The sequence below is a fragment of the Abrus precatorius genome, unplaced genomic scaffold, assembly GCF_003935025.1.
Source record: "Abrus precatorius isolate BTA unplaced genomic scaffold, Abrus_2018 Scaffold9, whole genome shotgun sequence".
NCBI lineage: Eukaryota > Viridiplantae > Streptophyta > Magnoliopsida > Fabales > Fabaceae > Abrus > Abrus precatorius.
In genome coordinates this window covers 10397942-10416113 of record NW_020874439.1, presented here as the reverse complement: position 1 = coordinate 10416113, position 18172 = coordinate 10397942, and the positions used below count along the sequence as shown (strand labels likewise).

Genomic DNA, 18172 nt, shown 5'->3' with positions numbered 1-18172 from the left:
TCTCTTACATCATTTTCTTTTTTCTCCTTTGAAACTTTCAAATAAAATCTTAAGCTTTGTCTAAATTTTTTTTAAAAAAATAAAAATAAAAAAGTTTAAAGAGCTTAAAAAAAAATTAAACTATTTCTTTATTTAAATTTTTAATATTGTTTATTTTTTTACTATTCTAACTCTAAATTATGTTAAATATTTAATCAAATAAATAAAAATATAAATGATAAACTTCCATTACATAAGTTACTAAAAACCCTCAATGATGGAGGAATTTCAAAAAAATAAGGTTTGGAAGATTTTTAAAAATTTTAAAAAACTCTTATATAAGAGTTAATAATCACTAATTCCTCATTTTTTTCTCTTCTTTTCTCAATATAAAATTTAAATATAAAATTAAAATTATTTATTAAACTACAATAATTCATATTATTAATTTAGATATTTAACGACAATAAATAATATAATTTTTAACAAGATATAAGTTTTTACCGTTTATTGAAATGATAAAGTAATAACTTTTTTTACCTCAACTTTATTTTATAATAACTACTACCTAACCATTTTTTATTATATCATATAATAATTATATTTATTTTTCATTTTTATTCATATTTCTTTTTAAGTACAAATGTTTAATAAATATTTTCTGTCAAACACTTAGCTTATAATTTAAAAGATTGCAGCACTAATGTTAGCAATCTAAACACTAGCAAGTGCACTAGTATTGCAGCAAGTAATGAGTAATTTTTAAGAACAGGATATCGTCTCCACAGGGAATTTAGATTTCAAGTATCAAATCACAAAATTGTAATCATTTGAGCCATACGAATTTATGAGAAGAGTTGTAACATACAAAAGCAATAAACCAAAGCAATTAAAAGTAAAGAAGAATATGCAGAAAAACAGATCAATGAATGCAATGTGAGATTAGAAATGGATTGAAAGGTAGTTAGGAATTTACTTCACAAGAATATCAGTATTAATTCAATTATGCCTTTGAACATTCAAGAACTTGGTTAATTGATAATCAGTTTCGCATAACAATAGCTAAAGGTTAATTCCTTAACTCATTGACCCTAACAAGCAAGTAAACCACCCTAATCCCTTAGGTGAAGTTCAATTTCAAGTTGCATTAAGACTTAGAACCTTAAGATTGCAGAATTAGGTCTCCTTATCCCTAAGAAATCCCCAACTTCTGATTGCTAACTCAGATCGGAGAAGCAAATCTAACTTCCATTGGTAATTGTTCCTCTAAGATGAATCAAACAAATTTTCATTCATAGATTGCAAGAAAAACAGAATTCACAATTCAATTAATCCAAGAACTCAAAATCCAGAAACAAGAGTCAAATCAATACATCAATTCGAGTTCCATAAACCCCTAACTACAAGAAAGCTACTCAGACATAGGAGAAGAGAAAGAGAAAGAAGAAGAAGAAGAAAAACTCCAAGAAGTCATGGCCAGAAGCTCCAATCCGATTCCTCTTTGTGGAAGCTTCAAGACTTGACCCCAATTTTCTCTCTCAATCTCTCTCAACGAGATCTAACAGAAAAACGAAAAAATAAAACTGAACTTTGAAAAGTCTGCATGTTTCTGTTATTTATAGAATTTTTCAGATTTGCGCGTTATCACTTTTATGAGAAATAGTAGCCACGCAGAAGGTTTATGGTTGCGCGTTAACACTTTTATGAGAAAAAGTGTCCACGCGCAACTTTCCTGATATTAAAGGCTCTGGAACTATCACTCTTGCTGATAAAAGTGGTTACGTAGAGCTTTTCCTGATATTTGCCTCTCTGGAACGCTCACTTTTATTGATAAAAGTGATAATGCCCAGACTTTCTTCTTCTTTGAACTCTGGAGTGATCACTTTTACTAACAATAGTGATCACACCCAGTCTTCACTTTCTTGGTCTTGTGTTTTTGGAGTCCAGACTTGCTTCTTTCTTCTTTCTTGTCTTCAAGCCTCCATTTCCATGATCCTTGCTCAATTTATTCCTTCAAAAACAAGATTAAAAACTTAATTTCTAAGCAAAATTTTTACAATTGCTAAAATAACTACATATGTAAACAAACTTCAATTCCTTCTTTTTTTTTCTGAGTTTTTCTGCTTTCTTCATATATTTTTCTTATTAATTGTGTTAGAATTATGCTAAAATATCAGTAAAAATATGGATTCATCAACTAACATTTAATAAATCCTCATCGATGAACATTGAAATCTATTATGTTATTTTAGTAAGAAAATTAACCTTAAACTCAAGTATTAATTATAAATTTCATAAAATAAACTTCAAATCTCACATTTTGTTTTATTAAATACCTCACTAATTAATAAAGTATAATTCATATATTACAAATGAGAAATATTAACCTCTTTTACTACAATTGTTAACTCCTTAAATCTATCAAAGGGAAAGCTTGACTAGTTAAGAAATTTCTTAAATTATACTGTTATAAAAGATTAATCAAATCATTAAAAAAAAAAAGATCGTTTAAAGTTATTAGTTTTCAATGTTCTAATAATAACAATCTTTTAATACAGATAGAGTCATTTATTTGATAGTATGATGTAAGATTGAAGCATCAGATAAGTATTAATTTCTAGTAGAGTATGAGTATGCTAATGCATAAGCAAAGTGCTAGCTAGTGCCCATTTTTGGGTGGTACTCCAATGCAATTACATGTGGATTGCATATATAAATTAGCATGATTGTGCCCATATTTGCATGGTTGTGCTTACTAGGGGAGCTAATTTTTTTTAAAAAAATTTTTAAAAGTAGGATCGTGTAATAATTTATATTAATTCACTTAAGAATGATTAGACTAGTTTTTAACCTCAATTAAGATTTTTATGTATTCAAATAGTTTAATAAATGTCTCTTCAACCAAATTCATACTTTTAACTATTATACTTATGCTTCTTGAGACTTCTATATATTCAGAAAGAATTTATAAAAATAAAATAAAATTATGCTTACCTTCCATTTTATCATATGTTGCTATATCTGATTTTGGTTTTCTCTTTGCAGATATTGATCCCATTAATTGGATGGGACAGGGTCCAGACCTTACACACTCTGGACTCTGGAGTTTCTTAGCATATTGGGTCTTCTTCAAAGGAAAAATAATCAAATCACTCTGCTATCTGCTATTAATTTAACATTACAATGGGATTCCAACCAGCATTCATAGATATCCTCCATCATTTTATTGATGCTTGATTATCGGGATACCTTATTATGAACTGCAAAAATGTTTTTGGGTTCTTTTTCTTATCTTTAAATTAATAAGATTGTGGATTATGGGGATGCTTTATTCTTCACTTAACAGCATATGAGTTATGTCTTTATTTGTTACAGAATAAATCTATGTACTAGTGGACCTTACTTTTATTTAATTTGCACATTTTTTCAGCTCATGATCATTTGTTGAGATGTACTATTTAAACAACTAATATATTTAAATCAATGCCCACTGTTCTGCATTCATTTTATTTTATTTTTTAAATTATACTATTCAATGCTTAGACAATAAATGGCATGTTGACCAAGAGAATAAAATAAAAAGACTTGTGGTTATCGACATTAAAAATATACCAAACAGAACGTAATCAATATAATTGTAGTAGAAGTTAGACTCTACAGAATTTTAAAATAAATGTTAAAAAAGTTAAAAAGACATTTAATCAAAGTTTGCTTATGTGATTTAAAAGATCCGTTTAAGAAGCATAGAAGACAACTCTGCTTTACCTTTCATATATCTCAATAGTGACGATATGTAGAGTGAAACAATTACTAAAAAATCTCTTCAGAAGATAAAACCATTAAAATTTACCAAAAATGGGCACATAATAGGAATGTTCCCTTGTATAAACAAAAACATGTTGCAACATTTTTGCTTGCTTGATTGGGTTGGCTGCAATATATCCAAAACAAAATAGACAAGTGGGCTTCAAACTATTTTCCATTGACGTGCAAAAATTGGATAGATTAGGAATTTAATTATTAATTTCTTGGAAAAGTCAAGATTAAAAATGCTATAAAGAAGTGATCCTTTGGAACATTTGTAAAGTCAAAGCTAACAATCTAAGATGAATCTCACAGAGACTGAGTTAGAAACCAAGATGGAGGAAGCACCCTCTTATGCTACATGTGTTTCAGTACCAAATGTTCAAGAAATGGTGAGGAAGAACCCTTTGCAGGTTCCTAAAAGATATGTGAGGAGTGAAGGGGAAGTGGAGAGAGGGAACTATATGTCTCACCTTTCATCTGAGATCCCAGTCATTGATTTTACATTGCTTTCAAGTGGAAACAAGGAGGAGTTCTTGAAACTGGACATGGCAGTGAAGAAGTGGGGTTTCTTTCAGGTATTTTTTTTTACCAACATCATTGTGAATTACGTGCAAAATTACACTAAAATTTTACTGAGTACTCCATTTGCCTATTATACATTAATTGTTTTGTTATTCAAATTTAATTTCTTATCTTTATATTCATCTATACATATTTTTTTGAATAATAAATAAATTATTATATTTGAATGTAATATTTTTATTTAAATTTAATTATAAATATTTTTAATAAATTCTTTAAATATTAAAGATTGGTAATGGGTTTGCTTTTATTCCCTACATTTTAGGGATTCTTTAATTATAAATCTTCCAAACGATTTTTTTTTGGTCTGTATATATTTTAGCAAATTATTATTTTTAGTCTTTTTTTAACTAATGAGTTTCAACAAAAATGAACATTTTGCAACATTTTAATGAAACAAATCAATAATAGAAACTAAAAATAAAAATTCAAGAAAAAGTAGGATCAAAAGAAAAAATAATTATTTGATAGAACTAAAAGAAATTGTTAAAATTTAAAGATTTAAAACATATTTAATCCTTAATAATATTATAATAATGATCACGAATTAATCAATATAAAATATAAGCTTCGTATATCAATCGTTTAAATAAGTTTTTATCTCTATAAATTTTTTTATATTTATAATTGTTCTCTATAAAATATTTGTTATGATTTAATACTTAATAAATTGAGTGAGTAAAATATTAGTTTCTATCATTAACTTTTTCAAATAATGTATAAACCTTTATTTTCTTTAGCCAATAGTGTTTGAAAATAATAATTTTTAAACAGAAACTTAAATAAATTTTTAGTCTTTACCAAAGTTATTTAGAATTAGTTCTTAAAAGTTTTTATTATAATTTAATTAATTCTTAACAAATTAAATGACTATAAAATTAGTCTTCAAGGTTAACCTCGCATGCATCTTAAGTGTTGAACCTAATTTTAAAATATTGTTATGAGTCAAGGGTTCACTATAATATTATCAAAATCAACAAACAGTTGTTCTACTAGTGTACTATTATTTTCATAATCAACTTGTCATTGTTACTTTGTCTCTTATTTACTCTCATATGATTCATCATTTTCATATAGCTCACTTATAAATAATCATAACAATAACTTCCGTAACAATTGATAGTTTTTAGTCATATTTATACATGTTGATTATAATTTAAACTTTGTATCACTTGAAACAACTATGTATCGCGATTAAAATAAAGATATACATGTATTATGTTTAATTTTCTATAAAGATATGTACCGGATAAGACAGTACTCGGTTTTACCTATAGAAAAGGAGAACCGAGTACCCCCTCGGTCAGGATAAGCTGAATACCCTTAGTCAGGATTAAAGGTAATTAACCCAATTAAAGGTAATAACTAAATTATTAATCCTCTTTAATTAAAGGGTCAAAACCAGTCTGACTCAGCATGCCCATTCCATAATATTACCTATAAAAGGAAGGTATGAAGTATAGGTAAATAGTTGATTTTTTTAATATTAAATAGCATTTATTACTCATAACCGAATCCTGACTTCAGCATCGGAGTGCCTTTTGCAGGTATCCTCCCCACATCAAGCCATGTCAACAACAGTCAGAAGAACGTCACCGTTTCAGAGCAGAGACTCGAAGACTAGTGTCTCCTTAGCATGAACATTTTCAAAGACTAGTGTCTCCCTAGCAGGAACATTTTGGCACCCACCGTGGGACCTGATTTGCCTCATTTTTTTTTATAGTAATCATGGTACTTACAAGAAGCCAGCAAGATGGACAAACTTAGCAAGGAGGAACCTCTCGGCAGCAGGAGGATACTACACCTAATCAGTCGATTTTTGAAGTTCTAATGGAGGGAGGTGGTGATGAAAGCCTCTTTGCAGTGTTGATGCAACTCAAAGCAGAGATGATAGAAATCAAGAAGGAGAGAGAGAAAGACGCTCTTGAGCTTTCGACTTTGAGAAGGGAAAATGCCAACTTAAGGGAAGAGATAAGAACCCACATACCTTCTCAAACTACACCCCTCGCCCAAGAACAGGGGGAGTCCTCAGCGTTACAAGAGAAGCCAAGGGTGGTTCAGCAACCTGGAACCCAAACCGACCAAGATGATGTAGTGAGTCGAAGCCTGTTTGTTCACCATATCTTAGATGCCAAGTTACCAGACAACTGGAGAGGCCTAACAATAGAAAAGTATGATAGCACATCCGACCCTGGGGAACATTTGGATGTTTTCACAACCCAGGTCGGTTTGTATACGAAAAATAATTCCTTGTGGTGCAGGATTTTCCTCACTTCACTTAGAGGACCAGCTCAGTTGGTTCACCCGACTCCCCCCTTCATCCATTGACTCTTTTGCAACCCTCACAAAACGGTTCAATCTACAGTTCGCCACAAGCCAACCTCACCCATTAACATCCTTGGCACTCGTTAATATTCGCCAAGAAAAGGGAGATTCACTTCGAGCGTTCATGGAGCGCTTTGGCAAAGTGACCCTATCAATCCATAATTTGGAACCAGCCATGGCCATACACCACCTCACAACGGCCCTTAGACCAGAACCTTTTGTTAATAGCATATATAAAAAGCTGCCCATGGACTTGGATGAATTAAGGAGTCAGGCTACCAAATATATGGAAATGGAGGAGTTAGCTAAATACCAAAATCAAGTCCAAATGGATCAGGGGTCCAATTCAAAAGAAGCAGACAGGAGAGAAACTTTCAAGTCTCGGCAAGAAAACAAAGCTAGAAGAAATGCTGCGAAGAGTCGCCTAGAGGACCCAAGTATCCCTAATATACAACCCTTAACACCAACCGGTCAAGGGTGCTCAATCAAGCCTTAGCAACAGAAATACTTAGCATGCCTAGGCGCGCCAACACCTCTCCTCGGGCAGACAAAAGCAAATCTTACCAATACCATCAAAACAAGAGCCATACCACAGAGGAGTGCATGACCGTAAAGGATAAAATTGAAGAACTAATTTATGAGGGACATCTGAAAAATTTTGTGCAAGCAAATCCTATCAGTCAGGCCGATAGGGGAAGAGACCGTTATCCTGAATTGTCGAAGAGATACGGTGATAAAAGGCCTGAACGACAATGAAGTCAATCAAGAGAGCCCCCTGTCAAACGATATAATAAATGCGAGAAATATCCCAAGAGGGTTACTAATACCATAGCCAGTGGGTTTGCAGGTTATTAATACTATAGCCGGTGGGTTTGTAGGTGGAGGACCCACTCATTCGGCCAGAAAGAGGCACTTGAGACAAGTCCGCTCTGTCAATAATATATCCTTAGGCAGCAGAATTTGAATTCCCCCATCACGTTCACAGACAAGGACTTTCAAGGAGTGGATCCAGTGCAGGATGATCCCGTAGTGATAAGTGTGGACATCCTCAATTGCACTGTTTGAAAAACACTCATTGACCAAGGGAGTTCGGCTGATATCCTATACTGGAATACATTCAAGCAATTGGGGATACCAGAAGAGGAGCTCAGAGAATATCACGAACCACTGGTCGGTTTTTCTGGGGAGCGAGTAGAGACTCGTGAGTGTATCAACCTAGACACATCATTCGGGTCAGAACACGAAGGAAAACACATCAAGGTTACCTACCTAGTAGTACATGCGAATACCTCTTACAACATACTACTCAATCGGTCATCCCTCAATAAATTGAAAGCTATAGTGTCTACTCCTCACTTGGCCATGAAGTTTCCATCCAAAAGGGGCCGAATCGTTACCGTTCATGCTAACCGGAAGACAGCTAGAGAATGCTACTTTGCAAGCCTGCGTCTCAAGCCATTCCATGAATACAGACAAGATATCAATATTGTATCCCCTCGTTTTGGAGAGGACTTTGAGATTGAACTGGATCCCAGAGTTGATGAGGGATGTTGGGTCGAACCCAATGAAAATAAGTAACCTTTTCAGCTTGGACCAAAGCCTGAACAGGTCACTTATCTGGGGGTCGGTCTGTCTGCACAAGAGAGGCAAGATCTTCAGAAAATATTACAGTGTAATGCTGATTTATTCGCTTGGTCTGCCTCTGACATGCCCAGCATTGACCCGACATTTCTCTGCTATCACCTATCGGTTTATAAGGGGGCCAAACCGGTAGCACAGAAGAAGAGGAAGATTGGAGGTGATAGAGCGAAGGCGGTAAAGGAGGAAACTGGTAAACTGTTACAGGCCAACTTTATTCGAGAGGTCAGATACTCCACTTGGTTGGGCAATGTAGTCATGGTTAAAAAGACGAATGGCAAATGGCGAATGTGCACAGACTTCACTGACCTTAACAAAGCGTGCCCAAATGATGCGTACCCCCTTCTAAACATTGATACCCTAGGGGACGATGCAGCCGACCACAGGATACTCAGTTTCATGGACGCCTACTCTGAGTATAATAAGATCTGAATGTATCCTCCAGATGAGGAGAAGACGACATTTATCACGAACTCGGCAAATTTCTGTTACCGAGTAATGCCCTTCAGTCTGAAAAACGTAGGAGCAACTTATCAAAGGCTGATGAACAAAGTTTTTGAAAAACAAGTGGAGAATTGCATGGAAGTATACGTCGACGACATGTTGGTCAAATCCATTGCAATAGAACAATATCTTGCTCATTTAAAGGAGGTATTCGGTGAAGCTAGGCGACATGGGATGCGGTTTAATCCCGAGAAGTGTACATTCGGAGTAGCCGGTGGCAAATCCCTAGGGTTTATGCTATCGAAAAGGGGTATCCAGGCGAACCTTGGTAAGTGCCAAGCCATCATCGAAATAACCAGTCCTCAGAATGTCAAAGAGGTCTAGAGACTTGCCAGTCAGATTGCTGCCCTTGCCAGATTTTTGCCCATAATGGTGAAAAGGTCTCGGCCCTTCATTGATTTGCTCAAGAAATCACAAAAATTTACTTGGTCGGATGAATGCAAGGAAGCCTTTCTCCAGTATAAAATCATGTTGGCGACTCCCCCTATTTTGACCAAACCAAAACCCGGATAGGATATGATCGTTTACTTAGTTGTTTCAGATAATGCCATTAGCTCGGTTCTACTCTAAGAAACACCTGAACCAGTCCCAATCTACTTTATTAGCCAAACACTCCAAAACCCAATATCAGTTGATGGAAAAGGTGATGCTAGCCTTAATCCACACAGCTCGCCAGTTAAGACACTACTTCCAAAGGTGGTACGAACCGATTGTCCAATGGCCCCAATTATCCAATACCTCACCAGCAGCAGCTTGCCAAATGATCTAGCCTCGACTAAGAAAATAAGAATGCAGGCAGCCAAGTACATCTTTCTCGGCAAAGAGCTATATAAGAGAGGAATTTCAATGCCCATGCTGAAATGTCTTGATGAGAATCGGGCCAATTATGTCATAAGGAAAATTCATGGAGGCATCTATGGTAGCCATTCGGGTGGACGAACTATGAAAGCTAAGATTCTGAGAGCCGAATACTTCTTGCCGACATTATCCAAAGATTACCACATCTTTGTAAAGAAGTGCATCCCCTGTCAACAACACGGTCCTCACATATACCAACATACTGACACCCTTCACCTTATTAGTTCTCCTTGGCCCTTTGTCATTTGGGGAATGGACTTTCTCGGTCCTTTTCCCTTGGCAAAAGGACAATGTAAATTCCTGATTGTCGCTGTAGATTACTTTACCAAGTGGATTGAAGCTGAGTCACTTGCCACCATCACAGCCAACAATGTACAAAAGTTCACCTGGAAAAATATTATTACACGATTCAGTCTTCCTCATGCCCTGATCACAGATAACGGGCTGCAATTCACAGACCAACGATTCAATGAATTATTGGAAGGATTGCATATCAAACACAGGATTACATATGTTGAGCATCCTCAATCCAATGGACAAGCCGAGGCTGCGAACAAAGTCATCCTACATGAACTTAAGAAACGATTGGGTTCGGCAAAAGGAGAATGGGCAGAGAAGTTGCCCGAGATCTTATGGGCTTATCAGTTTACGCCACAAACAACTATAAAGGAGACACCCTTTCGGTTGACATATGGTACTGATGCCATGGTGTCAGTCGAGATTGGTGAGCCATCATTTTGAAGACAAAAATTTGAGGAATTGGCAAACGACGAATCCCTTGCTGTCAACCTAGATATATTGGATGAAGTACGTGGTCAAGCAGCGATAGTGGCCGAAGCTAGCAAAAGGATAATGGCAAGGAAGTTCAATTCAAAAATTAATCCAAGACAATTCTATGTTGATGATTTGGTGTGACGAGTAACAGGGGAAGCACGCTGGGATCGACGAGAAGGGAAATTGGCTGCTAAATGGGAAAGACCCTTTCGGGTAATGGCTCGACTAGACAATGGGTCATACAAGCTGGAGACACTGGAAGGGAAGACGATACCAAGGACTTGGAACAACACACACTTAAAGCATTATTTTAGTTAAGCATTTGTAATATGTAATCAGTGCACTCTTTTCCTCACCCAGGTTTTGTACTCTTAAAAGAACGTGAAAATGAGTTTTCTTGGGAAGGTTTTTAACGAGGCACATTATCAATAAAATACTTCTTCTACAACTACTCGGTTGTCTTGAATCATTTATTAAAATTCTCTCCCAAGTACTTGATCAATTGGATTTTTATAACATTATTTCCTCTAATTCCTAGCTTATTAATCCTCTTTTGTGCCTAATTGGTTGAATTGGATCATTTTATGATGTTTGAATTTTATTTGGGCTTTATTTAAGTTTTCCAGTATTTGGCAAATTCTGATACTGTTTTGGTTTGTGGACCATATCTTAAGTTGTAAAACTCCTTTCATTATGATTCTTGATTTGTAGGAAAGCTAAGAGAAAGGTGCACAATTCCTATAAAGAGGTCAGAAACCAATTCTGATGATAAGAAGCTGAAACTGGGCCTGAAAAAAGTCAGAACGCTGCAGTCGCAGATCCTGAGCAAGGTGCAGTATTTGGACCATATCTCAGTCCACAGACATCCAATTAAGCCCATCCTAGTGGCGTTTTGAAGTTAACATCCAAGGCTACAATTGTCCTTCACACCACGAACCAAAAAGAGGCCGTTTTCATAGCTGAAAAAATGGAACAAAGTGACGAACGGAATTTTGAATTTTGAATTTAATTTTTTTGGCTCTTCTCTTCTCTTCTCTCTCTCTCTCTCTCAGCCCCTCTTACCTTTACGACTTGTTGTTTTCCTCCATTAATGGAGGCTTAGATTTTCATCTAATTCAAGGATTAAAAGGGACGTGACACTCTTGAGGATTGGTTTCGCAATTTATTCAACAACAAATTCAGTTTCATCTCTTCCTTCTTTCTCCTCTTGCTAATTATGATTTCGAATTGAAGTTCTTCGTTTGGATTGATAATTGTGCAGTTGTTTGATTACATATTATTTGGTTGATGTATGTAATTAATTCTTGAAGGACTGTGAATTATATTTTCAAGTTTGAGATATAAGATTAATGGCATTGGTGAATTAAATTAACATAAATCGATTAGGTTCTAGAGGTTTCTGAACTTTGAGCGAATTGTGTGTTAATCGAATGCATGGAGGTTCTCGTGTGAATGCTTAATTTGAATTGAGGTTTCATTCGAATTTAATGTTAATCACTAATTTGTTGTTTGATGCATCTTCTTGGAATTCAGTGATAGAGTGGTCGTAGTTCTTCTAAATTGTTGGATTAGAGCTTTTAATTATTTTTAACTTTTGATTCTAATTAGTTATTCTATAAATCAAACCCCCTCTAAAACTTTTATAATCGTATAACATTATCATTGTTGGGAGACGACTCAGATTGCTCCTCTTACTACATAATTTTTATTCAATTCGGTTTTTATTAATTTGTCTGAGAGCGACACTCGCGATCAGTATTTCTACTTGGCCAAGGTTGAATTAATTAATTTCCTCCCGAGTACCTTCACTCGGCCAAGGATGAATCATTTATTAAAATTCCCTCCCAAGTACTTCTACTTAGCCAAGGTCGAATTAATTAATTCCCTCACGAGTACCTCTACTCGGTCAAGGATGAATCATTTATTAAAATTTCCTCCCAAGTACTCTTACTTGGCCAAGGTTGAATTAATTAATTCCCTCTCGAGTACCCTTACTTGACCAAAGGATGAATTATTTATTAAAATTCCCTCCCAAGTACTCTTACTTGGCCAAGGTTGAATTAATTAATTCCCTCCTGAGTACCCCTACTCGGTCAAGGATAAATCATTTATTAAAAATTCTCTTCCAAGTACTTGGCTAAGGTTGAATTAATTATTTCCCTCCCAAACATCCCTACTCGATCAAAGATGAATAAAGAATACCATCCCGAGTACCCTTGTTTGGTCAAGGATGTATTAAATATTCAATAATCTCGGATACCTCTATTTGGTAAAAGACAAATCAATTCTTATATATACCTTACCTAATTGGTTGAAGTCATTGTTCTTCATAAATATATTAGTAGTCGGTTAATAATAAGACAAGCAATGAAAGGAAAAATTTGATATTCATTTGTCAAAAGCATTACAAAATTTGGGCACTATCGGCCTAGGAATAAACAAAGAAAAATAAAAAGAAAACTCTCTAATTTCCCCCCTCCCTGGCATCAGGACCAGGGGCATTCTTAGTAGTTAGGGTTCGGATGGGGGCCTTGGCATCTGGTTCTACGTCATCGTTCACTTCATCATATGGTAAGAACCTTCTGCCGAAGAAGTCTCTGGTCAAATCAAAATGGAAGTCGGCTAGCACTTGGCAAAATTTGTAGCATTGGTGTACGACATGATTAAATCCGGCTTCATGTTCAACAACCATCTTGTCGGAACATTGGTTAGAAAATGCCTTCATCTCGGCCTTAGCTTTTTGCCTTTCCCGAGCTAGGGCTTCTTCCATTTCCAAAGATTTGGCTCTTAGAAGCTCTTCCATCTCCAGAGACTTTGCCCTTAAAGCCTCCTCCATCTCCACTTGCTTAGCCCTTAGAGCCTACTTAATGCTCTGAAGTTGATGCTCCGTCATGTTGTAATATTTTTTAATTTGAGCAACCTCGGTCTCCAGAGCCTTGTTGGTCTCAGCAAGGGTGGACTGGGCCTCTTCACACTCTTGCTTAGCTCTTTCAACCTTCTCTAACTCTAGCATGGGCTCCAAAGCCAGCCTTCGGAGCATCAACATGGCTCGGGCTTGAAGCTCCGCGTAGCATTGCCACAAAGACTTGTGGTTTAGATTATTGATGATATCCCTCCCCGAATTAGAAAGTAAGTCAGGGGTCACCACCCGTCCAGCATGAACCCCGTCAACCAAGAAGGAGTCAGATAACACCGCTGAGGGAATCAGAGTTTGAAGAACTGCTGGCCCTAGCAGTTCCAGCAACTCGAGCATGTTTGCATGTCCTATCAGCACCAGTCGGCCCAGCTGAATGGGAGTGCTTCCTTTTCCTCTCCTTCTCGCCTTCTTTTTCCTTGCCCTTGTCCTTGTGCTTTTTTGGCTGGCCTTCAGCAAGGACAAGGTCTCGGGGAGGAGAGCGAGGCTCGATTACCTCTGGAACATTGTCAAGTTGGGGATGGCGATGCTCTTCAGCCGAAATGTCACCTGGACTTCACCTTCTCAAACCGTGATGATAGGTCGGCATGTTTACACTCTTTTGCGCCATTAAACCTACAACAAAAACAAAAAGTCAAATCAATACAACTTGATTCAACTAAACTATAAAAATAAACCATACCATCCATATCCAGACTTGGATGAAGAGACTTCTGTAAGAGGATGAGGGCTCGGGCAGGAAATTCTCTTGGAAGAGACTTCAAGTATTCTAGGGCCGACACCTCTTCAGTCGTCAACATGTCCTTGGGTAAAACGTCATACCGACGAGGTACCCGAGTTCAGTGGAAGGGGAAAAGTGTATTACCTTCAGTATAAAAAAAAATAATTTCTACCTACAGGGTGCACGGTTACTTTGAAACAAACGGTCTTGAAACCCTTGAAAGATGAAGCATAAGGCTTGAATAATGGCAATTCAAGTTGCCTTATTAAGGATACCCACCTAGCTAAATCTGAAGGACGAGTACAAAAGAAATGAAGAAATAAACCTACACTAGGTTCTATATAATGAAATTTACATAAGATTCTAAAGGCTTGCATAGTCCGCCCACCCATTCGGATAGAGTTGTGTCGGCGCTACATTTAAAACCCTCAGTACTCCCATTTGGAAATCGTCAAAGTGTAGCCTTATACCTAATGCTCTAAACATATACTCGTATACAAAGAAGGTGTCGACCATTCCGGCATGTACTAGGAATTATGGGGTATGGATCCGAACCCTCTCACAGTGAAATGTCACAGTAGTCTACAAAAAGTTGAAGACTTCTATTTTTTCTAAAGCGGAAGAAGTAGGCGGCCACTTCACCGTGAACCCACTCGTATCTGGGAATCGTACAGGGAAGAAATACTGATCTTTCCCTAGGAGGGCTAATACTCGGAAGAAGTTTGGTAGATTTAGAGTCAGTAGAAGCAGACGATTCAGCTTCATCATTGCATTCTCTAACTTGGACCCTTACTACTTCTTCATCCACCCTACTCGGTATTTGATAAGGAATCCTCCCACTCAATGGAATCGGCCATGAAGAAGAGTTTAAAAGTGAAAGGTAAGATTAAACTGAACGTGCCTTGACGTAGTCGGTTCAGAGGAAAAGAAGAAAGAACTCTTAACAACCAAACACCTGAATACCTCTCGGTTTAGAGCAATAATGGATACCTCTCGATTCAGAACAAAAGTGACAAATGAAGCTTGGGTCACCACGTATTTATAAAACCAGAGGAGTCGGGCATACGGAGCGTCACACCTCTTCCTAACCGTTAGATCTTTCCCATATCTACGGATGTGATCACGCACCCCTTTGTTTCAGAGGCACACAAAACAAGGAAACCCTAAATGAAAGAAATATCTCTGACACCCTTTCGCTTCATATCATTATTCATATTATTTTCTCTCTATTTTTTATTTCTTAGCTAAGTATGTATTCGGTTCTTGTCTCCTCGTCATATTTCTCTCTCCATTAAACCGAATACCTCTTCGGTCTTGCTCACCTTTTCATCACAATCGAATACCCCTCTTGGTACTCTTAACACTTGACTTAAAACCGACTACCTCCTCGGTCTACTTAACTCTCCATTACAACCGAGTCTTATCTCTTAACTGAAACATAATACCTTTTTGTCAACATGCCATGTGTAAGTATATTATTAAAGCCCTCGCATCATATCTCTTCGGGCTTGGGGGGCTAGTGTACCGGATAAGACAATACTCAGTCTAACCTACAGAAAAGGAAACCGAGTATCCCCTCAGTCAGGACAAGCCGAATACCCTTAGCCAGAATTAAAGGTAATTAACCTAATTAAGGGTAACAACCAAATTATTAATCCTCTTTAATTAAAGGGCCAAAACCAGGCTGACTTAGCAAGCCCATTAACCCATAATACTACCTATAAAAGGAAGGTAGGAAGTACAGGTAAAGGGTTGACTTTTCAATATTAAATAACATTTATTGCTCAAAACTGAATCCTGACTTCAGCATCGAAGTGCCTTTTGCAAGTATCCTCCCCACGTCAAGCTACGTCAGCAACAGTCAAAAGGACGTCACTGTTTCAGAGCAAAGACCCGAAGACTAGTGTCTCCTTAGTAGGAACATTTTCGAAGACTAGTGTCTCCCTAGCAGGAACAAGATGTTTGCTCTGTTGCTTGTAAACTTAAAAGGATATTCTATATTCTCTTTAAATTAATGATTGTAATTTTTTTAATATCTTAAAAATGAAAGAATATTAATGTTTTTTTTTAATTAAAATACTAACTTCATTATCTATTCGTATAATTTCATTAACGGTAAGCATTGTTTAGAGAGGATACTAAACTCTCACTCACCCAGATTTTACCTTCTTTAAATACTGGTTGAGATCTCAATCACTTTTCAGATTGTGAATCATGGCTTGCCAAAAGAGCTAATGCAGAAAATAAAGAATGTAACAGATGAGTTTTTCAAACTTCCAATAGAAGAGAAGGAAAAGTGGAAAATGCCCCCAGATGACATCCAAGATTATGGACATACTTTTGTTGTTTCTGAGGAACAAGTACTTGACTGGTGCAATCAACTGATTTTACTTGTTTACCCCACTAAGTTCAGGAAGCTTCAATTTTGGCCAGAAACCCATAGGGATTCAAGTTGGTGTTCTTGACTGTTAAAATCTCTATGTATCCATAAATTTTGGTTTGTTGATGGAATATTTATCTACTAATGCAGGGATATAATAGAGGCATATTCAAGTGAAATTAAACGAATTGGTGAACAACTTGTATGTTCTTTGTCTGTGATCATGGGGTTGGAGAAGCATGATCTTCTTGGACTACATAAAGAATTACTTCAAGGTTTACGTGTGAACTATTACCCTCCTTGCAACACACCTGAGCAAGTAATAGGTTTGACTTCACACTCTGATCCATGCACCATTTCCTTGGTTATGCAAGATGATGATATAACTGCGTTAGAAATTAGATACAAAGGAAGTTGGGTACCAGTGAATCCAATACCTGATGCTCTAGTTGTCAATGTTGGAGATGTAATAGAGGTACTTGGATTATTTTATTTGAAATAAGTTATTGGTCTCAATTTATTCAATTTTATCTTTAAAAACTATAAAATTTTCATGGTTTTAGTTCATGGTAGCCAGGGAACTAAAACCATGCCAACTTTTGTTAAATTTAATGATAATTTTAGAACAATCACATCTAAAGATCATAGTATTTTTAAGGAGTGAATAACATATTTAAACCTTATTTCTTTAATTAGCACAAAAAAAATTAATTAGAGAAGGCGAAAAGCTTAAAAAATAAAGAGCAAGAATCCTTAATTATCCTCATTTTTGAGTTCCTTGCTTTTGTAATGATAGCAGATATGGAGTAATGGCAAATACAAAAGTGTAGAACACAGAGCAATGACAAATAAAAACAAGAGAAAGACTTCTCATGTAACATTCTTGTTCCCACGGGATGATGCAGAAGTTGGTCCCTTTGATCATATGATAGATGCCGATAACCCCAAGCAGTACCAGAAAGTCAACTATGGAGAATATTTGAGGTTTAGCCTCAATAGGGAATTGGAGGGAAAAACTCAAACTGAAACTGCAAAGATAACGGAATAGCGGATAAACAAAGTAAAGAATAGGATACCAATGAGGAAAGAAAAGTTTGCAGTGCTACTCATGTTCCTTTTTTATGTTGTCACCTGTATCAATATAATAAAGGAGATTTTTCTGTTACCTTCACATCTTTGTAGATATTTTTATTTAACTATCTTAAAATTACAATGAAGTCCCTTAATTAAAATAAAAGCTTGTTAACCACTACCAGAACTTCATTTGAAAGGGCAAGTTTGGCTGATCTAAATTAAATCCAAACCATTGATTGTAGAGTTGACTTGCCTGTTTCAATTCAGTTTTAATGCTCCTTCCATGCCAGCCATCTCAGAACGAAGAATCAAGGAATACACTAGTTTCATCATATAATTGCATGCAAACAGAGCTCCCAAAGAATCATAAGGTAGAGAGTATAACAACAAAAAGTTAAGGTAATGATCATCCTAGAAGTACTACCAAAGGCCCATGAGGTTAAAGGAGAAAATTTACAATATATATGAAAAAGTTTATATATTCAATATATTTAATAAGCTTTCAACTGTACACTGGCAAAAACATTTAAAATAAGATTAACATTGAACAATGCACATTTTAAAATTATAAATATTATATAATCATATGATAGTAATCAAGATTAAAAGTTAATTA

The 18172-nt window shown here is 35.9% G+C and overlaps 1 protein-coding gene across 1 annotated transcript; it reads left to right on the top strand.

Moving 5' to 3' along the window:
* The first annotated feature begins 4118 nt into the window (after nt 1–4118).
* LOC113851495 (protein SRG1-like) lies at nt 4119–17550 on the top strand. Its single transcript, XM_027481992.1, has 4 exons — nt 4119–4361; nt 16307–16557; nt 16633–16957; nt 17282–17550. Exons 1-4 carry the CDS (start codon nt 4119–4121, stop codon nt 17528–17530), a joined length of 1068 nt encoding a protein of 355 aa, XP_027337793.1. The 3' UTR covers nt 17531–17550.
* Nucleotides 17551–18172: the final 622 nt, after the last annotated feature.

Bases quoted from the DNA above. Each gene is read 5' to 3' on its own strand.
- LOC113851495 (XM_027481992.1), top strand. From the start codon at position 4,119: ATGGAGGAAGCACCCTCTTATGCTACATGTGTTTCAGTACCAAATGTT. The intron at 4,362-16,306 runs GTATTTTTTTTT...ATCACTTTTCAG, and splicing joins AGAAGTGGGGTTTCTTTCAG to ATTGTGAATCATGGCTTGCC. The intron at 16,558-16,632 runs GTGTTCTTGACT...CTACTAATGCAG, and splicing joins ACCCATAGGGATTCAAGTTG to GGATATAATAGAGGCATATT.